Source organism: Monodon monoceros, unplaced genomic scaffold (assembly GCF_005190385.1).
Source record: "Monodon monoceros isolate NGI ecotype Baffin Bay Population unplaced genomic scaffold, NGI_Narwhal_1 Super_Scaffold_9, whole genome shotgun sequence".
NCBI classification, from domain to species: Eukaryota; Metazoa; Chordata; class Mammalia; order Artiodactyla; family Monodontidae; genus Monodon; species Monodon monoceros.
The window spans coordinates 50,078,199-50,103,797 of record NW_021703786.1 but is presented as its reverse complement, the minus strand read 5'-3'; the positions used below and the strand labels follow the sequence as shown (position 1 = coordinate 50,103,797).

At 43.0% G+C, this 25,599-nt stretch overlaps 3 protein-coding genes and 2 non-coding genes across 8 annotated transcripts in view; 2 read left to right on the top strand and 3 right to left on the bottom strand.

Moving 5' to 3' along the window:
* Window positions 1-13,684, top strand: SRR (serine racemase). The gene is made up of 8 exons (XM_029211340.1): window positions 1-2,831; window positions 7,627-7,798; window positions 9,234-9,360; window positions 9,550-9,653; window positions 11,121-11,240; window positions 11,373-11,447; window positions 12,052-12,261; window positions 12,594-13,684. The coding sequence occupies exons 1-8, from the start codon at window positions 2,803-2,805 to the stop codon at window positions 12,789-12,791; spliced, it is 1,035 nt and encodes a 344-aa protein (XP_029067173.1). The 5' UTR covers window positions 1-2,802; the 3' UTR covers window positions 12,792-13,684.
* Window positions 11,479-21,839, bottom strand: TSR1 (TSR1 ribosome maturation factor). Of its 3 annotated transcripts, XM_029211337.1 has the most exons (15): window positions 21,719-21,839; window positions 21,428-21,531; window positions 20,885-21,104; window positions 20,630-20,764; window positions 19,833-20,257; window positions 18,903-19,062; window positions 18,313-18,470; window positions 17,858-18,054; window positions 16,947-17,109; window positions 16,487-16,597; window positions 15,612-15,744; window positions 14,187-14,303; window positions 13,636-13,776; window positions 13,457-13,531; window positions 11,479-13,331 (listed from the first exon to the last, which is right to left on the bottom strand). In XM_029211337.1, the coding sequence occupies exons 1-15, from the start codon at window positions 21,813-21,815 to the stop codon at window positions 13,153-13,155; spliced, it is 2,415 nt and encodes an 804-aa protein (XP_029067170.1). In that variant the 5' UTR covers window positions 21,816-21,839; the 3' UTR covers window positions 11,479-13,152. The 3 variants fall into 3 exon arrangements, with proteins under 3 accessions (XP_029067170.1, XP_029067171.1, XP_029067172.1); XM_029211338.1 differs by lacking the exon at window positions 11,479-13,331 and having other exon boundaries at window positions 13,487-13,529; window positions 21,719-21,827; XM_029211339.1 differs by lacking the exons at window positions 11,479-13,331; window positions 13,457-13,531; window positions 13,636-13,776 and adding an exon at window positions 13,784-13,860 and having other exon boundaries at window positions 21,719-21,827.
* LOC114889833 lies at window positions 15,386-15,480 on the bottom strand. The gene has a single exon (XR_003792135.1). It is a non-coding gene; the product is annotated as a small nucleolar RNA SNORD91 family (small nucleolar RNA).
* LOC114889834 lies at window positions 16,251-16,345 on the bottom strand. Its single transcript, XR_003792136.1, has one exon. It is a non-coding gene; the product is annotated as a small nucleolar RNA SNORD91 family (small nucleolar RNA).
* A 1,226-nt stretch (window positions 21,840-23,065) lies between the features above and the next one.
* SGSM2 (small G protein signaling modulator 2) overlaps window positions 23,066-25,599 on the top strand; it is a 36,938-nt gene continuing 34,404 nt past the window's right edge. For both annotated transcript variants that reach the window (XM_029212498.1, XM_029212497.1), the window contains exon 1: window positions 23,066-23,217. In XM_029212498.1, coding sequence (XP_029068331.1) covers window positions 23,161-23,217 — 57 coding nt within the window. In that variant the 5' untranslated portion in view covers window positions 23,066-23,160. The remainder of the gene's footprint in view (window positions 23,218-25,599) is intronic.

Genomic DNA, 25,599 nt, shown 5'->3' with positions numbered 1-25,599 from the left:
TTGGTGGTGCGGCTCCTGGGAGGTGAGGTGAGGTCTGGCCCGGCCGAGCCAGGCCAGGCAAGGTGGGCGTTCGCTGCGGTGGCTGCTCTTGCTGCCGTGGTGGCCTTCGAGGACACCGGTACCAGCCTGGGGCTCGGGTTGACGGGGGCGTCCACCGTCCGGCCCTTTCCAGTCATCTTAGGCCAGGGTCTCCCGCCACAGGCCCGGACTACTGCCCCAGGCTTTTACTTTGCGACCTTCAAGATCTTGTAGGATAGTTAGTATTATGCCCCTTTTTTTTCTTTCTTTCTTTCTTTTTTTTTTAAATGAGGAAACTGAATCCCAGAGAACCGTAGCAAGTTGCCCAGGGTGACACAATCGATAATTACCAGAGACTCAAAAGTCTTTTCCTTTATGGCAATCTACATCCCAAACTTCGTGACTTTTTTTTTTTTAAATACAGTATAGATGGCTCTTGCTGAGGGAAGGGGTTGTGTGGAAATGAGTCAGGAGGTGTTACGAGTCGATTTGGGAATTTCTGTATCACTGTGGATTCTGGGGAAAATTACTTGACTTTCCTGGATCTCAGGTTGATTTTTTTTTTTTTCATCTTTAAAATGTAACTGGATCTGAAGACTGGTACTTTACCTGTTTGTTCATGAGCCCCGTGTTCAGAACTGTGGTGGAACTCCCTCCTCTTGCAAGGCTGCTTCCCTCCACCTCTTGAGCTCCTTCCCAGTCCCACACAACCTATTGGACCTCTACACCATCAAAGAATAGTTACCGATTATTCCTTAGACTGGGCTTAAAAGATTTAAACAATCTCTGACAACTCATTCAATTCCTATTAGGTGGCAGACGCTTCGCCTCCACGAAGTTCTCAACAGATGGAGAAAGTCAGTAGATAGCAAAAGAAGGGGAGTGATTGGAGTGGTCAGAGCAAATGGCAATCTTTAAAACAGATATGAAAGAAATAAGAAAAAATGTTTAAAACTAATTTGTTTTCATAGTGAAATTGATGAGGACATTGCAACAGTTTTTTTTTAATGGAAAAATAATCTGAAGGAAACTTTCTTAGGAAAAACACCATTGCCACATTAATACAGTAGTATCAGTGAGCTGCAGATGAGATATGCCAAAAGTTAAACCAGCTCAAAAAATTTTATGAGAACTCAGAGGGAAAATATAATAGAAACTATTGAGAGGTAAAGGTACGAGATATGGAGAATGGATCCAGAAAACTAATAATCAAATATGAGTCCAGAAGGTGATAACAGAACTGACTGAGGAGGAGCAATAATCAAATATATAATAGAAGAAAATTTACTAAGTTGATGAAAAATTTGGATTTAAGACTTAAATTCAACCCTCAGATTTAAAAGGTTCATGAAATACCAGGTAGAAATAAGTGAAAAGACAACCATATTTAGACCTGTATCACAATGAAAGCTGAGTTTAAAGAATTAAAATATGTGCTGATATATTCAAGATACATTGTTAATTTTTTAAGCCAATTGCAGAACAAGATATAGAGTATGGTTCTGTCTGAGTGCAGCAAAACCATTTATTGCATATGTAAATTTCTGTATAAATACATCAAAAAAGATGTGGAAGAATACATACCGAACTTTTTAAAATGGTTATCTTGGGAATTCCCTGGCAGTCCAGTGGTTAGGACTCCAAGCTCTCACTGCCAAGGGCCCGGGTTCGATCCCTGGTTGGGGAACTAAGATCCCACAAGCTGCACAGCGCACCCAAATAAATAAATAAGTAAAAAGAATGAAAATTAATAAGCTACGTATTCAATAAGGGTAGAAAAAGAAAATAAAAATAGAAGAAATAAAGATAAAATCAGAAATAATAAAGGAAAAAGAACAGCACTTGATAAATTGAAGCACTCATTCTTCAGAAATAGACATTAAAATAGACACATTTCTGGCAAAAAATTTTGAAAATTCAAGATATCCTACCAAATGCTTCCTAGGTAATGCAAACTTAGCTCATCAAATCTCTGATTTTCCCCTAAAATATTTGTTTCTTTGCCAGCCTTATATCTCAGTAAATTATACCACCATCTAAGTCAAAACCCAAGAGTTATCCTTGACACCTCCGTCTCCCTCAGTCCCCACATTCAATCCAATATCAGGATATGTCTCTTCTATATCTGTAGTGGTGACATATGGAGTTCATCACCTCAACATTTTCACCTTCCTTTTCTCTTGAAAACTGTCCCTTACTCTCACTCAGAAGTACTTTCTCTTCTCCTTTTTCTGTCTATTTCCTTTTTTCCTTTCTTTCCTCTTTTACTCCCTTCATTTGCTCCTATTTTTCCCTCAGGTGCAGAGATTTGAGGCAGTCCTGCTGTTCAGTTCACATTATCATCAACAAGGCCTTTCTCATTTTGTCTTTTTTTCCTTCATTCCAATTCCCAGTCATGTTCCTTCCCTCTTCCTTCAGTAGCCACTCTAATGTGTTTGATATATGTCCTTGGATATACATGTATCTTTGAATAATATATAGTATTGTTTTATATATGTATGTGTTTTAAATGTACATATTTGATATTGTGTTATAGAAATCATTGTTTCATGTTTCTGTAAATACTTCTATTGCATAGTATTGTCTTAAATGACCTCACACCCTTGGCCACTGGTCCTGGGCCTAGATGGGCCAATCAGAGTCCCTACCCAGAATTTTTTTTAACTGAAACTAAGAAAAAAAGAAAATCCCTCTCCAGTTTGGAAGCCGTAAAATGTAAAACATAGGAGCTGTCAGCAGCCATGTGTCCTGCCATGCGGAACCAGCTGGTCTGCAGTGAAAAGAATGAAGCCGACATGCAGAAAGCAGCAGAGGTGAGAAACAATGAGAAAGTCCTGGAAAATCTCGAAGTCCCTAGTTCCAGTTGTTCCTGATGTGCCATGTTCCTGCCCTTCCCATGGTTCAACTCTTCCTTGGATTCCATGAGCCAGTAAATTCTCATCACCTCCCTCTTGTGCCTAAGCCAGTTAAAATTGGGGTTCTATCACTCGTAACCAAGACGTCTAACTAATTATAATCTCCAAAATGTATGTGCTTGTGTGTTTTTTAATTGTGGTAAAATACATGTAACATGAAATATACCATCATGACCATTTTTAAGTGTACAGTTCAGTAGTGTTAAGTACATTCACATTGTTGTACGACCAATCTCCAGAACTCTTTTCATCTTGCAAAACTGAAACTGTACCCATTGAAAAACAGCTTCCCATTGCCCCCTCCTCCCCACAGCCTCTTACAATCACCATTCTACTTTCTATGGATTTGACTGCTCTAGGTACCTCACATAAGTGTAACCATATGGTATTCGTCTTTTTGTGACTGGCTTATTGCAATTGGCATAATATCCCCAGGATTCATCCATGTTATAGCACATGTCAGAATTTCCTTTTTTAAGGCTAAATAATATTTCGTTGTATGTATATATCACATTTTGTTTATCCATTTATCTGTCGCTGGATACGTGGGTTGCTTCCACCTTTTGGCTATTGCAAATAATGCTGCTATGAACATAGGTGTACAAATATGTCTTTGAGACCTTCATTGAATTCTTTTGGGTATATAACCAGAAGTGGAATTGCTGGATCATATGGTAATACTGTTTAATTTTTTGAGGAACTACCACACTGTTTTCCACAGCAACTGCACCATTTTACATTTCTACCAACAGTGCACAAGGACTCCGGTTTTTCTACATCCTGCCAACACCTGTTATTTTCCCAGTTTGGGGGTTTTTAAAATAGTAGCCATCCTAATAGGCATAAGGTGGTATCTCACTGTGGTTTTGATTTGCATTTCTCTAATGATTAGAGATGTTGAGCATCTTTTCATGTGCTTGTTGGCCCTTTGTATATCTTTTTTGGAGAAATGGCTATTCAAGTCCTTCGCCCATTTTTTGATGGGTTTGTTTTTCCAAAATGTATCTTGAATGATTATTTTTTTCTACCTCCACTTTCACCATCCAAGCCCCCCTGTTGTTTTTCGTGTGGACAACTGTAATACTTCATAACTGGATACCTTGATTCCACTCTTCTCTCTTTCCTTTTCATTCATTGCCATGTAGCAAGTGATTTTCTGTAAATATGGATTCTAACATGTCACCTGCTCAGAATTCTCCAATGGCATTTTTAAAAAAACTTATTGGAGTATAGTTGATTTACAATGTTGTGTTAGTTTCCACTGTACAGCAAAGTGAACTCTTTTAGATTCTTTCCCATATAGGTCATTACAGAGTATTGAGTAGCGTTCTCTGCTATACAGTAGGTCCTTATTAGTTATCTATTTTATATACAGTGGTGTGTATATGTCAGTCCCAATCTCCCAATTTATCCCTCCCCGCCCCCTCCCCTGGTAACAAGTCCAATGGCATTTTATTGCTCTTAAAAAAAAATCCATGGACTTCCCTGGTGGTCCATTGGTTAAGATTCCACGCTTCCACTGCTGGGGGCCTGGGTTCAATCCCTGGTCTGGGAAGTTCTGCATGCTGTGAGGTGCGGCCAAAAAAAAATTCCATGAATCATGGTCCCTTATGATCTAGACTCTGCCAACTTCACTCTCCTTATCTCTTATCACATTTCACATTGATCACATTTTCAGATACATTGACCTTTTAATTCCTGGAAAATGCCAATCTTTTTCCCTCCTTAAAGCCTTCACATAATATTCCCTCTATCTGAAACACTTTCCCCACTACTCTGCCCGTTCATCTTTTAGGTTATAATTTAATTTTACTTCTCAAGAAAAAAAAAACTATTCACAAAATAATAAAAATTCAGTTCTACATAGAGGGTCTTCATTGACCTCCTTCACTGATCTAAATAAGGCCTCCCACTATAGTATCCTATCATAATACACTTCCCTAAGTTAACACATCAATGTTTATAAATACATATTTAATTGGATTATTTGTTAGACACCTCTCCAATACATTGTAATCTTTGAGAGGAGGAACAAGTCTACTTTTCTAATACTATATCCCCAGATCAAACAGTATCTGACACAGAAGGTGCTCAAATTTGTTGAATGAATGAATACCACAGATATGAAAAATACTTAGAAATATTAATATGTACAGCTTTATACTAATAAATTTTAAATTAAGTGATTTTACAAAAAAAAATTACTGAAATTAATTCAGGAGGAGATGGCAAATCCATATAAACCAGTAACTATGAAGTCATTGAAAAAGTTACGAGAGGTACATTTTTAAGGTAAAGACATTATCTTTATTTGCAGATAGCATGATTGTTTAGAGAATAAACTGTAAACCTATTAGATCTAACGAGATAATCTGGTAAAGTATCCTATTACATGATAAATATACAAAAATTATTAGCTTTCATATACATCATCAGTAAGCAGTTTAAAAATCTAATTTTAAAAATGCCTTATCTTGGGGCTTCCCTGGTGGCGCAGTGGTTGAGAGTCCGCCTGCCGATGCAGGGGACACGGGTTTGTGCCCGGGTCTGGGAAGATCCCACATGCCGCGGAGCGGCTGGGCCCGTGAGCCATGGCCGCTGAGCCTGCGCGTCCGGAGCCTGTGCTCTGCAACGGGAGCGGGGCCGCAACAGTGAGAGGCCCGGGTACCGCCAAAAAAAAAAAAAAAAGAGAAGCCACAGCAATGAGAAGCTCGGGCACCGCAACGAAGGGTAGGCCCTGCTCGCCGCCAACTAGAGAAAGCCTGAGTGCAGCAACGAAGATCCAACGCAGCCATAAATAAATAAATAAATTTATATATATATAAAAAGGAATGGATAAACAACAAGGTCCTACAGCACAGAGAACTATGCTAAATATCCTGTGATAAACCATAATGGAAAAGAATACGAAAAAGAAGGTATGTATATGTATAACTGAGTCGCTTTGCAAATCAACCTTACTTCAATAAAATAAAAAAAAAGTTCAGTCACTAGTAATTAAAGAAATGTAAACTACTAGACATACTTCATTAAATTGACAGATAAAAATGATACAGTAAGGGTGAAGGAAAATAGTCATTCCTTAGAAAGTGCTGTTGGAGTATAAATTGATATGATCTGTAACTCTTCTGGAGATCAGTTTGGCAGTGGTATCAAAAGCCTTAGAAGTGTGTATGCCTTTTAATGTAAAATACCACTGGTGGAATCTACTCAAAGCATGTATAGAGATAAACAGAGATCTTGCAACAAGGCTGTTCATTACATCATTATTTATCATAGCCAAAAAAAAAAAAAAAAAAAAAGGAAATCTAAATGTTCAACAACAGAGTTATCTAAAACTATGGTATTTTTGTAAAAAGAAGTACTAGTAAGTCATTTCACTAGAAATCACATAGTGATTTCCCTGGCAGTCCAATGGTTAAGACTTCGCCTTCCAATGCAGGGGATGCGGGTTCAATCCCTGGTCGGGGATAAGATACCACATGCCTCGTGGCCAAAAAAAAACAAAACAAAAAACAGAAGCAATATTATAACATTCAATAAAGACTTTAAAAAGTGTTCCACATCAAATAAAATAAAAATAAAAAGTCACATAAATATATTTATTGATAAGCAAAGATTGATAGATATATTGTCCGAAAAAAGCAAGTTAACCTGTCAAAAAAGTTTTGTCTGCATATGTATGTGGGCCTGGAAAGAGAGACAACAGAGCTTCGGTAGCAATTGTCTTTGGAGAGGAAAGCAGATTAAATTGTTTTTCTATTGAACATACATTACCTTTGCTAATAAGGAAAACTAAAGAGAAACTTCATGTTTAAACACTACAGTAAAAATAGTAAAAAGTGGAAGCATAATACAGTTACTGAAAATTATAATTATGAAAACTTTGAGGAATGAGCCAAATGGAAAAGGAGTAAAAATGTTATTTATGCTTTGATTTTAACTGTCATATATGTATATTGAAAAAACAGAAGGAAACATAGTGAACATAATTTATTAAGATGGTAGGATTGTAGGCAATTTTTCCCCTTGGTAAATTGTGAAATATTTTTTTAAAATAAAAATTTGTAGCAGATTTTGAACCCAGTTTATTCAAGCTTCACAGTCATGAAAATGTAGAGACCAGTGGCAGTGCCAAGAGATGGATGGTAGGGGTGAGGGCTGAGCTTTAAGCCTTCAATAATCATCACCAGTTATCTCCTATGAGGTTTCAACAAAGCAAACTTATACACCAAGAAACTCAGCTTCAAGAGAAGTTCCCTTATGCAGAGATTCTGGACCCCAGTAATGGAGACAGTCCCCACATTAACACCACAGACTCTGAGTCTATTTTCCTATGTTATGCATTTTCTTTTTTTTTTCTTAAGATTTTTGTTTGGTTGTTTTTTGGGTTTTTTGTTTGTTTGTTTTAGTTTAAGGTTCACAGCAAAATTGATGGGAACAGAAATTTGCCATATACTCCCGGCCCCCACACATGTATAGCCTCCCCCATTATCAGCATCCCCCACCAGAGTGGTATATTTGTTACAGCTGAACCTACATTGACATGCCATTAGCACCAAAGTCCATAGTTTACATTATGGTTCACTCTTGGTGGTGTACATTCCATGGGTCTGTGTTATGCATTTGCAAAATCCACTTTAAATACATCGTCTAGGCTTGCTTTGACCCCTCTCTTATTCCTGGGTTTCAGAACCATGTGTGATCAGTACTGCATCTCCTTTGCTGATGTTGAGAAAGCACATATCAACATTCGAGATTTCATCCACCTCACACCAGTGCTAACAAGCTCCATTTTGAATCAAGTAACAGGGCGCAATCTTTTCTTCAAATGTGAACTCTTCCAGAAAACTGGATCTTTTAAGGTAACAATCTCTTTTGATAGTGTATCATGTTTCTTTTCAAGCCACTTTGATTCTCTTGACCACCCAGTGAGGTAGGTACAATTAGTATCTTTTTACAGCTAAAGAAAGTGTTGTAGAAATTTTCCTTTGCTCAAGTCCTGGTTACTTAGCATCATGGCATTGACAAGAGCCACTTTTACACAATCTCAAAATTCCGTATAATTAAGGTGATCACATATAATTTACTATCCAGACTAGGACATGTCTGAGAATGAAAAGGGGGAACTTCTAACGATTAAGCCAAGACCACAGTCATCAGCCTGGACACGTGTGATCACCCTGTATATAGCCAAGTTTAAGCATTCACTTTGTCAACTTACTATTTGTTTATACCTTATTATGAATATAAACGATCTAACCCTAGCTCAACCCTCATATAACAGGACCTTTTTCTACAAAATACGTCAGTGCCTCTCCTATGCATACAGATAGATTTCTGTGCTGATTTGTTACCTGAATTCTCTGACCGTTAGTTGAACTTTAAGATCCATTCAGGTAAAAATCTGAAAAGCTGCATTTTGCACTGTGCCTAACAGGTATTGTTAGTACCCATTAAGTGGTAGCTTTAGGATTTCAGGAATTTACCTTTTTCCATACCCATTAACTGAGAACCTTTATTTTAAACAAACAAAAACTTCTCCATTCTCTTTTGCCCTTTGCTTCTGCCATCGTTTATTTTTCATTCATCATGCATCAAGCACTTATTTTCACCGACTATACTAGGTATATGTACACTAGGCCTTGCCCCATATCCATACTTGCAGGGGAAGACAAAATAGGTTGATGACAAGTGTCTTAAAAGAGTTACAAACAAGGGCCATGGAAACGAATGAAGTACCTAATTTTGCCTGGGAGAACAAGGAGGTTGAACCAGGTGTTGTTTGATCCAAGTTGTATGGGATGAGTACTTTTAGCCAGATCAGGGAGTGGGGGAAAAGAACTACAGGTAGAGGCATCAGCATGCCAAGAGGTACAGAGTTGTGAGCTAACCTGGTAGGATGGAAACTAGAGGCAATTTAGGATGGCTACAACGGTAGAGGTGGATATGTTTAGAAAGGCTGCAGCTTGTAAGGGATTTGTACTTTTCTTACAAAAATAGGCAATCAATGAAAAAGGTAACGTTTTTTAAAAGCTCACTTTCCTAATCTAGTGGAACTATTAGATGAGAATAATCCTTGAGGCAGGATCAGCTGAGATTTGGTGATACCAAGTTGAGAAATGAGGCCTCACCAAGGTAGTGGCCAAGATGAACATGAGATATTTAGGAGGTAGACTCAATAAGATTTAGTCATGGAGTGGATGTGCAGTGTTGGAAGAGAAAAATGTAAAAAAGCTCCTTGGTTTTTTGAAAAGAATTTTTAATCAAATATATTAATTCACCATTCCTCTTTTCCAGATTCGTGGTGCCCTTAATGCAATCAGAGGCTTGATTTCTGCCACTTCAGAAGAGAAGCCCAAAGCTGTTGTTACTCACAGCAGTGGAAACCATGGCCAGGCTCTCTCCTATGCTGCCAAATTGCAAGGTACTTGATTAATTTCCCAGGGTACTGGGTAGGCTCATCAGAGAGGACTGGAAAAGCAGCCTTAACTTTCAGTGAGGCTGGTGATAGCTGAGGGAATAAATTTCCAAGTCCCTGATTACAAGCAAACTGAACATAAATTTCTATCCTAAATTCTGATTTGTACTAACCAAACACGCTTCTCCCTCCCAGGGATTCCTGCTTATATTGTAGTGCCCGAAACAGCTCCCAACTGTAAAAAATTGGCGATACAAGGCTATGGAGCCTCTATAGTATACAGTGAACAAAGCGACGAGGTAAGGAAGAGAGCAATGTTCAGTACCACCTTCACAGCTTTCATAGTAAAGTGAAACTTCTCTTCCTATCTCACTGGCTGCAGCTTCTGTCTCCTTTGTTGTTTCTCTAAGTGTTGGCACGCACGACCTTTTCTCTACCTACACTCACTCAGATGATCTCATTAGTCTCATAGTTTAAAATATCACCTACACTCTAACTCCAGCCCTGAACTTTGCTCTTAACCAGACTTGTACATTCCCACTTGGGTGCCTTAATAGGCATCTCAACCTTACTGTCTAAAACCAAACTCCTCATCTTAATACTGTTCCACCTCCAGTCTTCCCCATCTCAGTAAATGGCAACTTTTATCCTTCATTATCCTCAAAACATGGAGTTATCTTTGATAACTCTGATACCCCACATCCAAATCTTAGTCCTTTCAAAATATTTCCGTAATCCAACTTTTTTTTTTTAATTAATTATTTTTGGCTGAGTCGGGTCTTTGTTGCTGCACGCGGGCTTTCTCTAGTTGCAGTGAGTGGGGGCTACTCTTTGTTGCGGTGCGCGGGCTTCTCATTGCAGAGCACGGACTCTAGGCGCGTGGGCTTCAGTAGTTGTGGCTCACAGTCTCCAGAGAGCAGGCTCAGTAGCTGTGGTGCACTGGCTTAGTTGCTCTGCAGCATGTGGGATCTTCCCGGACCAGGGCTCGAACCCGTGTCCCCTGCATTGGCAGGTGGATCCTTAACCACTGCGCCACCAGAAAAGCCCAATTCAACTACTTCTAACAGCCTCTACCTTCACCACCCTGATTCAAACCAATGTCAGTCCTCACCTAGATTCAGTAGCCTCCTAATTGGTCCTCTGCTTCCACCCTTGCCCCACGAGTCTTGTTTCCAAAAGAGCAACCAGAGCTATCCATTTGGTAAGTCAGAATGTGTCTGTCAGCCCAAAATCCTCCAGTGGTTCCCCATCTCATACACAGTGGAAACCAAAGTTCTTGCAATCATCTATGGCCCAGATGAACTGGCCCATTTCTATTTTTCTGACTTCATCTCCCACTATTACTCTCCTCCAAACACTCCACACGAACCACACTTAGTTTCTCAGAAAGCCAAGCACTGCTCTCTGTAGTCTTTGTACTTGCTGTTACTCTTTCCTTGGAATGTTCTGGAGGTACACAGGACTTGTTCAAATCTATTAAAATGTCACTTTACCAGTGGCCCTTCCCGAGCACCCTATATAAAATAAATTCATTTTTCTCTAAAGCATTTAGACATACCATATATTTACTTATATCCCACCCCTCCTCACCATATTAGAACATAACTCCACTGAGTGCAGGGACTGTTTTGTTCGGTTATATCCCCAGTGCCAAAACAAATTCTGAAAAAAGTAGATGGCAAATAAAGTGTTAAATGACTGAATCTAACTTGTTGGGAACTCTATTAAATACAAATAAAGTAAGCTAAATTAATGTACTCTTTCAGTCCAGAGAAAATGTTACAAAAAGAATTGTGGAAGAAACAGAAGGCATCATGGTACATCCCAACCAGGAGCCTGCAGTGATAGCTGGGCAAGGGACAATTGCCATGGAAGTCCTAAACCAGGTAAAAGCTTAGTTAGTTCTTGTTTAGCCACTTACTGGTAATGCTGTTTGGCCGTAGAACCAATTATTTTATATGTACATATAAAATGGTTATTAATAGACCTATTTATACTTTATATTCTTTTCATTAAAGGTTCCCTTGGTAGATGCACTGGTGGTACCTGTAGGAGGAGGAGGAATGGTTGCTGGAATAGCAATTACAGTTAAGGTAAGAAAACAGCTTCTGAAGGACTCCCTACTTCAGGCATAGAAGAGTTTATTTTACATCATAGTACATTGTGAATACTTGCTCAACATTCCCCCAAATTGCCATTCCTTCTCGTCATCCCTTGGCACTTGAGATAGAAGGCCCTTCTCTTCATCACTACCCTTTTTTCTTTTTTTGGCCGCACGGCGTGCGGAATCCTAGTTCCCAGTGACTGAACCTGTGCCCCCTGCAGTGGAAACGCGGAGTCTTAGCCACTGGACCGCCAGGGAAGTCCCTCACTACCCTTTTCTTAATGAAAACTTTACAGCACAAAAGCCATTACAATGAGTGGCACCCTCAGAGTCCTCTGAGTTCCATCTTACCAAGCTACTATCCAAGTCAGTGGCTACTCTTTTCCCAAGTTACCAGCAGAACCAGCTGTGATCTAGGCAACCGAGGCCAGAGTGGAAAACAATTTCAAGTGCTTAAAGGCCTTATTTCCATTATATCGATTAAAAGAAAGCCTCTTGGGCAGAAATATGTTAACTGTACTAACCATTTTACTGCAAGCATGCAGGCAAAACGCTGTGGCTAGTTGTAAGCTATCTAATATTCCTCTTCCTAGGCTCTGAGACCTAGTGTCAAGGTATATGCTGCTGAACCCTTGAATGCAGATGACTGCTACCAGTCCAAACTGAAAGGGGAACTGACCCCCAATCCCTATCCTCCAGAAACCATAGCAGATGGTGTCAGATCCAGCATTGGCTTAAACACCTGGCCTATTATAAGGGACCTCGTGGATGACGTCTTCACTGTCACAGAGGATGAAATTAAGGTGAGGCCCCAAGAGGGAAGGAGATAACAAAAGAATGGAGCAACTTCTTAGGCAAAAAACCCTCCTGTTGTAAGTAGCAACTCACCCACTAGGGACTCAACTAGGTGATTTCATGACACATAGGAGGGTGCCCTAGATGTATTAAGACCGTAGAAGCAGAGTTGGAATGAAAAAAGCCCTGCTCTTCATTGGCAAGCACAAACATATAGCAATAGGAAAATTCAGATGAGGCATATTATATCCCCATTTGGCCTTTAATTATAAAGGCCAACCAACTAGGCTCTTTCCCCTTTTCCCATTTCACTAATTCTTACTCCTTTCTATACCAACAGTATGCAACCCAGCTGGTGTGGGAGAGGATGAAATTGCTTATTGAACCTACAGCTGGTGTTGGAGTGGCCGCTGTGCTGTCTCAGCATTTTCAAACAGTTTCCGCAGAAGTAAAGAACATCTGTATTGTGCTCAGTGGTGGAAATGTAGACTTAACTTCCCTAACTTGGGTGAAGCAGGCTGAAAAGCCAGCTCTTTAGAAATCTGTTTCTGTTTAATATGTGCAAAAGGAAGAAAAGGGATTCAGTGTCTAGACACTTGGAAATTTTGTCTCCTGGTCATTGTCAACTTCCTATCTTCCCCTCTTAAAGAGCTTTCAAAATCCTAATGGAGAATGTATATTTCAGTAAGTTTTAATAGTTTTTTGGACTAAGTTGCAGTAGAAAAACATCCATACTTAACTGAGATACCTTGTCAAGGCCAAGAAAAGTCTTCTGCTAAAAGGAGCAGCAGACCTTAAGTAGGCTTAAGTAGAAAACATAAACTGCCCAGTCACAACCTACAGGCTCCCAACCCTAGAGTGCTAACTAGTAGCAATGAGACAGAATCCCACTGAATCCATTATTCCATGTCCATTTCAGGCACTGTTGAAGAAATCTCACTTTTCACCCAAGGTACTGGTTCTGGTACATATGGATCGTAAGTCCATTTGGGGAAAACTCTTTTATAGAGGTTCATCAGTACCGTGTCCTGAGATTTTAGCTTCCCATCAAAACTGCACTTCATGTGGCCGTGAGTACCTACAAAGAAAACAGCACGAGTTGGTCAAATTCAATAGGAAATTGTAAAGCAGTGGTCTAACCCAACAGTCATTTAGTAGCACTGGGGAAATCTAGACAAGATCCCAAATCCCACATTCTCTCACCTAAAGGCTCCTTGATGTGTCCCCTACGGCCCCACTTTGTTCTCAGTTCCACCGGTTTAAACCACAGCACATCCTCTTAGAATCAAACACACAGAAGACCAAGATGAAACATTTATCCATAATATACAAATCCAACCTTCATCCCACAAAGGCAATTGGATCCCATCTGTCGCACCTACCTCTGTTGAAGAACATGTAACGCACCACTGCCATCTTAGTAAAAATTTTGAAAGGATGACCACTCAGAACAACTCTCTTGATGACCATTCTGTCTGGATCCACTGACAATAGATAGCCCGTGGCAATGAGGCTGTGCATTCCTAAGGGGCAAAAGCAGGGCAGCAGGAGTCCATAGGTCAAAGCCTTCATTTATTGTCCAGTCTATTTAAAGACCTATGCGAGACCTTAGGGAAACAAAATAGGGATGTACTATGCTGCCCCTCCTGGGTTCATGGCAAAGATCACTAAGTGATATTCCTGCTGAGCCTATCCTCAGAACCTACCCTAAATACAGCACTCTGAGCAGCCTCTACCAATTAGCTATGGTTTGCAAGCAAGATAAAACCCCATTCGTCATCCTTGCCTCAGACCCAATATGAGGCTGAGATTGGGATATTTTGAAAATCATCATTACCTTTTTTGTGCCATTTGGCCCCCAAATTTAAATACAGAAAGCAGTTAATCTTACTAAGAACCCACAGGCCTATTCACCTCTGTGAACTCAACTTACCATTGCTGTTCTGTTTGAAAAGCAGCACAGATGCAGGAGGAAAAGTGATAGGGGCATATACTGTCACCACCAGAGCCAAGTCAGCAGTCAGGAATCTCTGAAATTTATGTTTATCCGCTGCCATAAAGGTTAAAAAAATAAAAACCAAAAAATATTTTGAGAAACAATAGGTAATCCAGGGGCCTGTGAAAAGCGGTATTACTGCAACTCTTAAACCTAAGGCAACTAGTGTTTCTTTATCCCACTAATTCTCCAAACATTTTCTGGCCTCGATACAACTGAAAGATACAACCCCATCCTATCAGTGATTTTTCAACTGGAGGCAGAATCTTGGAGCTTAAACTATATTTTGGAGTTGGAAAAAGTTCTCCAGGTGATTCTGATACACATCACCCCCTACCTCATTTGAGAACCAGTGCTTTACAGAAAAACACTTCACTAATTCAACAGCTCTTAGTCTTGAGCAAGGATTGGCAAACATTTTCTGTAAACGGGCAGATAGTAAATATTTTAGGCTTTGTGGCCATATAGTCTCTGTTCCAACTACTCAACTCTCACTGTAGCACAAAAACAGCCACAGACATTTTTAAAAAATTAAACAAGAAAGCACAACTGTGTTCCAACAAAACTTTACTTAACAAAACAAGCAGTGGGACAGATTTGGCCAAGGGCCAAACTTTACTAATCTCTTCTTGGGGACTATCTAGATCTTGTCTTTACCTTCAACAGAAACCCTTTTTAATACAGTATTAACCCTTTTTAATACTGAATGTTATAGGGAAACAGAATATTTTAAGGGAAAGAGAAATTACTCCTTCATTTAGACGGCACGGCTGGTGAGAAAAGCATTGCCCAGAGCATCCACTAACGCTGCCTTTATCACCTTCCTCCGGCCACTGCTGAGAGTGGAGAGCGTAGGTAGTGTTCAGAAGCCCCCAAGTTAGCGCAAACATCTTCCCACTCCTAACACGTAAGAGCACAATCATTTTCTGTCATAAAAGTATTCCTGGTCACCACTCTCTAAATTCTCATGCAGTCTCAACATCTCAGAAGCCACACACTCTGCTTTATCCAACTGAGGGCACCCCTAGCCTTCACCCACACGGCCACTGGCACAACGGATGCCAAGGGTTCCATGACACATCATCTCTAGGAAGCAGCCAACTCCTATCCAAAACCTCCTCTGCAGCAAATACTCATGGCAGAGAAGCCTCAGCACCACACAGAGGTTGCATCACTGGGATGCTTCAGACAGGTTCAGACACTTTGAATGGAAACATCATTGGCTCCTACACCAGAGTACTGAAAATACCTCTAACCCAGAGACTGAGAGTTTGAAATGGTGTATTCTGCATCTCTCCCCAAATCTCAGTCCCTAAAAGACAGTAAGATGGACAAGAACCCAGAAGCTTCCCTACTGCTTACCTGCAGTGTGCTGAGAGAATAAAGGTGAGGCTCGGAAGCGCCTGAATCCACAGTGGAAGATCAGCTCCTCTTTAGCTTTCACAGGTTCAGTGTTGCCAGCGTGCCGGCTCACCACCATATTAAGAACTGACATCTGGGGACCAAATAGGAAAACAGAACTTCATATCAGGAATAGAATAGCCTAACCTGCAAGAGGGCAAACCAAACCAGCAGATTAGATTCACTCTAAGAATTGACAGTACTAATTTATGGTGGAGTGTAGATGAAGAGACACAAATTCACCTTTTACCTTCACCAACAACTGGCATTCAAATCGAAAATATGCTGGTTTTCAGAGCTTTCACGTCCCTGCTACACTAGGTGACCTCCCCATGTCTAACATGCAAGAGCTCAACATCTGCCACCAAATCGGTGCCTACAAGCCACTCACTCATCACACACCTCTAAACCACACTCATTCAAGACCCTTCTTGCCTCAACCCTGACTCACAGTGACCAAAAGGCCAGAGCTCTCACATATACCCCAACCTACATGACTGCTGGCCATCAAGAGAAAAAAGATCTATACCTTGGCAGTAGCCCTGTTTATTTTCATGGATGCCAACCCTTTGTTAAAGTGTGACCTGACAAACGTACTTATCTCAGAGAAGTCTCAGAACCACACAGAGATCACGTCACTGACATGTATCAGACAGGTTCAGACATGCTGGGTAAAACCATCATGGACTTCTCTGTCCTCCTCTCTGACTTCTAATCATAAGGGCAGACTTTTGCATCCCAATGAGCAAAATGTCAGTCACATAAAACTTCAGACTGCCAGACAAAACTGGTTGGAAAGTGTCATAACTCCCATTTCCCACAAGATGCTAACTCACCTTCTGTTCATGAGGTAGTAAAGAAAATGCAATCAAGGGTGCACCTCGCTTGAAGTGCTCAACCACTGAGACAGGGACTTCAGAGACATGAAGTGTGACATACCAGCCAACCTGCCAGAAGAAAGCAGAAAACAATCATGCAATTACTCTTAAGGTCTCAATAATGATGAAGCATTTATCCAAACATGTTAAAAAGTCTCTCAGACTACCATAAAGCCAATCCTCAGCCTTCAAGACAGCCCTTCACAGGTGCCTCAACTACCTAGATTAAGCTTTTTCAGCTAATATGTCTGATACCTCTTTGTTCCCAATATCACTCTTACCAATGACTCAGTAGCTCCTCTAATTCAGCTGTAGGCAGCACAAAACTAATTAAGGTACTCACGCCAACAGAAGGAGTAGAGGGGGCACCTTGGCAAACAAAAACAAATTATAGGGATGCACAAAGGAAGGCAGATACCTCAGCTCCTTCAACCTCTTTTTCTTCAATCTCTTTAAAGATGCGTCTCCTAGTATTAATAAAGTTCTGAAACTGAAAGATCCGAGCATAATCTTGAGGGAGGTTTTCCTTAGGATCCCATGGAGATGTCCGGAAGCTCTTGAGGCCTCTGTATTTCTGAAATCTAGAATACAGAGGATATTTTAAATAAATCAATAGTGAAACTTATATGGTGCTACTTAACCGTTTCACTCAACTCACTTCTAAAATGGCTAAGGCTTAAAAAGAAGAAAAAAACAAGAACAATTTTTTTTTTAATTTTTGAAAAATAAATAGGTAAATAAATAAAATGCCTAAGGCTTTAGCTTAAAAGAATTCACTATTTCTCAAAATAACCTAACAGCTTAAATCAGAACCACACTCCAAAACAGCCTGAAACAAGTATTTCAGCACCAAACCCCAGCTTCTTAGAAGTATTTACAGCGGCCCCCTGGTGCATATCAGGGAGTGGCTCTTTAACCTGACTAGCAAGATCCTCGATAAAAGCCTTATCTCTCTAATATCCAGCATAAACTCTCTGGACTCACCTTTAGAGCAAACAGGATCATCTACATCTTCATTCTTTTATTCTCACTGTTCTACCCAAACTTCCCCAAATCTCCAAATGTTATATACTTTGAGTCTTGGCTCCAAAGGAAGCATTAATCACAGCATTTCATTCAGTAATGTACTGTAACATTATTAGTCTGTACTACACAGTCTAGAATATGAACATTGTTTCCCGTATGTCTGTCTTACCTTCCCATATAGTATTAGCCCTTCAGGAGCAAGAACAATGTATTTTTCTTCTTTTACATCACACTGACATAGTTCTGAGCCACGTTAGGTTTAAAATAAAAACATACTGATTGATCTTAGACTTGTTGACTAACCGAATTCTAGCAGCCACGTCACGGGGGGTATCTACTTCATCTGGAAACATCTCTTCCAGTCTTTCTTGTTTATGTTTCTCCAGCATTTTCCCCTCAGCCTCTTCATCCACTTTCTCATCATACAGATCATCATGCACGGACTCTCCTATAGTCACAGTTTCACATTCCTCCTCTTCTTCCTTTTCACTACCCTCATCCTGTAGAACGAAGGATTACAATTTCAGAGGAAACTCATATCTCTACCTTAAAGGCCATCGAGCTAAAATAATTCTACTAGATACCTAGTCCAAACCAGTATCAATTCTAATAGAGACTAAGTTATAAAACAAAGTCTCATTCCCGGCAACAAAGTCATTCCTAAGAAACTGACCACACATACCCCTTAAGGTCAGGAATGCACCTTGCCTTGCATTTGGGGCTGTATACAGAAGTTGCCCAAGGGCCCATTTCCTTACCTGAGATTCCTCTTCCATAAAATCCTCACGTTCTATATCATCATACTCATCTCCTTCCCCACCACTTTCGCCATCCTCATCCAAAATCCATTCAGCTTGATAACTGGATGTTCCTTTGGGAACCTTCTTTACTACCTTGGAAGTTTCCTTCAATAAGTCTGTAAAAGCCCAAATGAGTTAAGTAAATTATATACCTCCTTCCCTCCCCTATTACTTTGGGCATTCTCACATAGGCAAGATATTACATATTGCTACCAATACCAGGAACTCTGGCAGGCACTATAAATAGAACAGACTACTTCCCAATTTAATTCAGCTGCCTCAGAACTAGCAATACTTAACACAGCTAAATAAGTCCTATAATAAATCAGAAGTTGTTTATCTGTTCATTAGGAAACAATAACGTAAGTAATTTTGAGAAACGAAGTAAAGCTGTGTCCAGTGTTTGCTTAGTGAAAACACATAGCCTTTGGAGGTAAGAGAAGACTTCCAAATACTTCCTCATCCTACTCTACCTTATAAGGTCCTCACTGAGCAGCTAGACAAAACCCACAACTCTAGGCCAGAATTTCAAGTTTGCCAATACCAACCATTTGCTTCACTCAGCTCCTCCTCCGTGGGCCAGGTCTGTTCCCCCTCCATTGGATCTGGGATAACCTCTGTTTGCAAAGATTCTTGTCTCTCAGGGTCTGCCTTCATTAGGACCTTCAGGTCTTCCTCCATATCAACTACAGCATCTGTAGCACAAATCTGAAAACCCAAACAGTTGATGGTCAATTAAATATTAGCCAAAAATCGACTAAATCTAACATAATAACCAGAAAGATCTAGAAATAACAGTCCTCAAATAGAATAGAAAGTGAAAACTTGCCAGAATTTTTCAAATGGTTCTATTTCCTACCATTCTAGGTCTTTACCTCTGCTTGGCTCTTGAGACCTTGCATAATCTGGTCTCATGCCTACCTTTTTATTACATACCTTACTCCCATCAAGCTGTTATCTTCAGAGTTCAAAGAAACCCTCTGATCCATCACTTTGCCTAGGTTCATATTGTCTTTATTTGCTAGGATATTCTTCCATCTCTTTTCAACTCATAAATCACGTTCATCCTTCTCAACACCTGGCTCAAGTCTGATCTCTTCTGTGAAGCTTGCCAGTCTTCTTTCTCAACTTCCACTGCAGGTGTGCACCTCAACCACGCTTTCTCAATCTTTATTTCACAGGTCTTTGCCATTTTTTTCTGACCTAATTAAGTTGTCTAAGGAAAGAGACTACAACCTGTGTGCCTTCTATAAATCCAGAGCCAATTGCTATGCAAGGCATCTACAAAGTACTGGATAAGTATATGATATAGCAACTTATTTGTAGTTGACTACTGCCTTTTTTCGAACTAGCCGTTACCTCCAGGGACTAGGATACTTGTCCAAGTGTGCAGACAGACTACCCTCTCTGTAGTTCCCATCCTCTGCCAGCTTACACGTGAATCTACAATACATAGTTTTTAAGAACACCAATCTTACCTCCATTGCCATGCCTGGGTCCTTTGGGGATTTGATCACTCTAGGATTTAAAGGGAAAGGGTCCATAGGGGCATCTATCTGTTTCATCTGGAAATCACCATGTCCAACGATATGCAGCAAGTTATTTACATTCAGAGCCTGCCCACGAACATAGCCTGAGATCTTCAAGGTGCCCAACAAGTTATTCTCTTCACTAGGCACAAAGTCAACAGCATGAGCAAATAGGTAGGCGTGCCGATCTCGAAAGGCAAGATGCCGTTGCTTTTGGTTAGCCAACTGCCTGAGCAGCATCCCTGCCTCCTGTTGAGTGTCTAACAGGAGGAGTTTGTCATCAGGAAAGCGCTTCTCCACTGCTTTACTTAGCTTCTTCCTGACATCTGTTTGTTTCTTCAGTGGGAGGCCCGAAACTCCCTGGACAGCTAATGCTGTGAACAAAAGAGAAAGGGTATCATGACTTGTTGCCTCACTATATGAAAATCCCCCCTGTGGCTCACAAACAAGCTAACAGTTCAGTTGTGAGTCCAGAGATCACTGGGAAACCCAACACTCCGCTACCCTAAAGAAATTTCACAATAAAACCAAACTTCACATTCTTCTTCTTTCTCTAGGCAATGGGCAGTCCAGAAATAAAAAGACATCTTGGTAGGTAACTTGTAAACAATGGACCAAGTTAAGGCCATACATGTACAACCCTCCAATAGTATCAAGCATCAGACATAGTGTCTGGCAAATTGTAAGTGCACTATACATGCTAATTCACTTCCTTCCTTGGCCTCCAATACTCCCAACTCACTTACTATAGGTGGGAAGGCCCTGAGCAAAGAGGCAGGAAAGGCAGTAATCCCCAGTGCTATCCCAGCCTTCTAGTGGATCAAGGAGGAACAGGATGTTATCAGCCACTTTAGCCATGTCTAACACAGTGTGCAGATCCCCTGGAAACAGAAGACAAAGTCAGTAGGAAGAGGTGGTTGACATCAGCACATTATACTAAAAAAAATATTACCACTAATACGCAAAACATAGTGATAGAAAATATTGTTGTATGCTCTAACCTGGCCTTGCAGATGTAAAAAACCACCGATGTTTCAAGCGGGGGCATAACAGCATAAAGCTATGGGTGCTTCCCCATTCATTCAAGTGCACTGTTCCAGTGTCCCTATCCTGAAGCAGTCGAAAGGCCTCTGGCAGGGAAATCCTGTTGTGCAGGGGAACCACCAGTACCTGATGAGGAGGGCCATCCTTGCTGCCGAGCTGTCTCTTTTCTGCCAAAACCTGAGGAAAGAAAGGATCAGAGAACATCTCAATGTTTCAGTACTTTGTTTCAGTACTGCATTTCCACCAGTACAGATGCCCACCCCGACCCTCCAACCAGCATCTCTCTTGTAAAAGGTGTCATGTATGCCAAGGAGGTGGGCAGGAGCTAGGAACAAAGCAAAGAATGCTCTAGCATGAGTCTGGGCCAGCACGCCTGACACGTGCTCTAGGGTTACTCTCCATCCCTGGCCCCTTCCCAGGGTCACATTTTCTAGTTCGAGGCATTACCCGCCTAGAACGGTTGTGAAGCCACACCATTCCCCAATCCCGCGTCCTCTCACCGCCTCCTTCTTCTGCTTTCGGAGCTGGCTGGCACGATGCCTCTGGTCCACTTTGCTGAGATCTTTTCTCACCTTCTTGCTTAGGGTTTTCAGTGCTAGACGGCCTGTAGGGAGACCAGAAAAGGCTCTTGCGCAGGGCACTAGCAGGTCAAGAAAGGAGAGCCCTCTCTGCTCTCCTCAGAGCCTTTGCGCGGGGTCCAAGCCGGAGTAGGTAGGAGCTCATTCTGGGCATGAAGAAAAGCAGTTAATATCGACTAAACATCCCTTATTCCTCCAACCCTACCTTCTTACCCTTGCCGTCCCGCTGCGCGGATCCCCGACCCCGATGCCGCCCGCCTTTATGAGGTTTATTCTGCTGCTTAAGCGGGCCAGAGCGATGAGCCGCCATGCTGCCGCTCACGTGTACCAATTCGGCACTACTTCCGGGCCGAACCGAGCGCTTCCGGTCCCCGCCTTGGGGGCGCGTCCTCGCCCGGGGGGCAAGGCTCCTCGTGTCCTCCCGCGAGGGTTATTTCCACCCGCTTCTGAGGGCACGGCGTCCGAGTCTCCACAAAACCTGCTCGTAAACTTTCACCAGGCGGTGGTCCGCTGTTGCGGGCTTTAAAACGCTGGATGTAGACTCGAGGTTTGGGCTTTCAGTCTCGGAGAGCTGTTTTGCTCCCTTGTATTTTTATTTTTTGCGCTATCAGGTTGCATCACTTAGGGAGAGTCTCCATTTGTGCGATAGAGGGCTAAGCCCCTCCTCTCACCTAGCTTCGTGCACGCCGCTCCTCAGTTTGCAGCAGCAGGTGTTCTTTGTCACTTTAAGCAACCTTTTCTCGCCCTCAGTGCCCAGGTGGGGCTGCTTAAGTCTACAAGGCAAATCGTGCAGAAGGCGCTTGTCTCACCTCCACAGATTCCGTACAAGTTCCTGCTGGTCCCAGTCACTCCAAGCTGCGCCCCCACCTCCCACGTGTGTGTGTGAAGGGCCAGACGGGACGTGGCGACCCCTCGGGGGAGGGGCGGCTGACCGTGACTCTCGCGCCCTTGGGGATAGCCAAGCCTCTGCAGACGGGGGCTGCTAAGCTCCCACTCCTCTTCCCAAAAGCTTTGCAGCTGAGGGCGCCCGGCTGGCAGAGGTGTTTGGAGAAACGATGGCGCTCCGCGGCCTTTCTCCCAGCCAGGGGACTAACACTGGCTTCCCCGTGGCCAGACTCGAGGCGCGGGGGCCCCGGCCCTTCCCGTCGGGAAGACGAGCGGGTAGGAATCAGGGGACGTCTAGCTGGATGGGGGCCAGCTTCGGCCCGAGCGACTCACCCCTCAGCCATGGGGTGCCGGGCGCGCCTCGCCTCCCCGCCCGGCACTGGGCGCGGCGGGCTGCTAGCTCTCACAATGCAGGTTCGCGCCCTCGGGGCTGGAGAGGGCGCGTTGCCATGACAACGGCCACCGTGGCGCGCGCCCGGGCACGGTGCCCCCCCTCCCGACCCCCCCCTCCAGTGGCTGAGCGCACCACCACCCCCCGCCCCCGGCTGTGGGAAGGGGCCGGGCCAGCCTCCTGACGTCGGTGCGGGGCTCGGAAGATGGCTGCAGAGCCCAGCACCGGGCAGTGGCTGCGGCGGCGGCGGGCGGGGAGCGCGGTGGGCGGGGGCTCCTCCTGGCGCTTGGGGCGCTGAGCCGAGAGGCGCGGAGGCAGCGAGGGCGCGTGGGGGGCTTAGGCGGCCGCTGGGCACCACCTTCCCGTCAGCCGCCGCACGATGGGCAGCGCGGAGGACGCAGTCAAAGAGAAACTGCTGTGGAACGTGAAAAAGGAGGTAAAGTCGGGGTACGGAACCCCGGGGGCTCGCGTCCCTGTCCGCAAGGCCCAAGGGACAGAAAGATCTGCGCCCATTCCGGGGCGCGGGCGCTCGCTGGCCTTGGGCGGGGGCGGGGTCCTGGACTGGTTTGCGGTTCCCGCCCCACTCCCGGATCAGGGGGCAGCTCTCCTCGGCCCCAGGGGCTAGGCCGGCGCTTCAGGATTAGTTTGCTCCGCGATCCCGCAGCTCCCCGCCCTGTGAAGGCAGCAGCTCTGGGAGACCGAGGTCGGGGGAGGGGTGGCGGCAATTTCTGGAGAACCCGAGCTGCCCATTCATTGCCCGCGCCGCCTGAGGAGGGGGCGGGGCCCCTCGCAGGCCTCCTAGAGCGCTAAACGGGTGACTTGGGGGTTTAGCTCCGGTTTGCCCTACACCCCATTCAGTTATCTTTCTGGGAACCGAGTCTCGGCTGCAGGAGGGTTCGCCGCACACCTCACTGCTTCTCACTCCACGCCCACCTCCCTACCCAGAGGCCAGGGGGTGTTTTGAGAATGGTTTTTAAGACTCAAGATTATTTTCCTCTTTTGAGGAGTACCCCCGCCCACGTCAGAAAGAGAAAAAGTCCTTCTCTGTACTAATGTCCTTTACTTTGACCCTGCCCTAAAAGCCATTTCAATTTCATGGTGGTGATGGTGGGGGGTGTCCATATGACTCACCCGCAAATGAGAGCTGGAGAGTTCAAACCCACAGAGTGTATTAGAATGGATTAGGCCTCTGGATGGAGCCACGAACTCCTCCCACCTACCTCTTTGTCTGCCAGATGTGTAAACTCGATGAGGGCAGGACACCCATCCGTTTTGTCCAGAACTCTGTATCCGCATAGGCACTTAATGACTATTTGGTAAATAAATCTGCTGATCTTGGAGACTGCAAAGTCTGATGGGAATGCATAAACTTTGGGATAGTCTGGACCAGCTCTTTGTGACCTTGAATAAGTTACTTAACCTCTCTGAGTCTCAATTTCTTCATCTCTAAAATAAGGATAGTGATATTCACCTCATATATAAAAGTTTACCATATTGGTTCCTTTACCCTTTCCTAGAGTTTCAGGACTGGAGAAGACTCTGGGTTCTTATAAAATCCTGGAAGGCTCTAGATCGTTCTCCCGCATTAATTATGGCCTGGCTATTGTGTCCTAACTTTTGTTTCCTTCCCTTCTGTTGGCAAAGTAGTTGAAGCCATCACCTTTTCCAACTGTGTGTGAGAAGCTCTATTGTGCCTTTGCTGTGAAGTGGCCAAGTGAGAGGTTTTTTAGGCCAGGAGTACATCAAATTAGAATTTAAGCCCCAACTCTGGTCTCCCCAAGGAAAAAACAAATCTCAAACCTCAGTAATTATCCTCAGGAAACAAATAGTCTAGTGACAGAGACTTATATGAACAGTATAAACAAGAACAAAAATGTAGCCATACCCAAACTATGGGCACATGTGCTAGGATTGTTGATGTGTTCCAAATTTGGGGTTGTTCAGGGATGATGGGAAAGATTTGGGGGAAGGCAGTATTTAGAAGGCTGTCTGTGCTACTCCCAGAATGATTCTTAAACAAATGTAAGAAATGTCCAGAATATGCCACAGCTATGTGTATTACCTGACAGAGGTTGACCCGCTCTGAACTCTTAGTTCCCTTCCCCCTTCAGTGCTTGATTTCAAGAGAAATAAAATCCTTTCTTGTCCTACAAGTAGGGACAGTGCGGGTAATTGTAGGCAAGTCTGGCCTTTCATAAAGGACTTGTAGTATAATTCTTTTTTTTTTTTGGCTGTGCTGCACAGCTTGTGGGATCTTAGTTCCCCCGTCAGGGATTAAACCTGGGCCCCAGCAGTGAAAGCGCCGAGTCCTAACCACTGGACCGCCAGGGAATTCCCAGGGTATCTATAGGTCCTCCTAATCCAAAAATCTGCCCCAACAGCCTGCTTCAGATGCCTGCAGGTCTTTGAGCTGTGACATTATGCTCTGTTTAATGCAAAACCCCTTGGGAAGTAATCTAGGAAGGTTTTAATAGTTTAGAGTGCAGGCTCTGTTTACAATAGCCAGGACATGGAAGCAACCTAAGTGTCCACTGACAGATGAATGGATAAAGAAGATGTGGCACATACATACAATGGAGTATTACTCAGCCATAAAAAGAAACGAAATTGAGTTATTTGTAGTGAGGTGGATGGACCTAGAGTCTGTCATACAGAGTGAAGTAAGTCAGAGAGAGAAAAACAAATACCGTATGCTAACATATATATATGGAATCTAAAAAAAAAAAAAAAGGTTCTGAAGAACCTAGGGGCAGGACAGGAATAAAGACGCAGACGTAGAGAATGGACTTGAGGATATGGGGAGGGGGAAGGGCAAGCT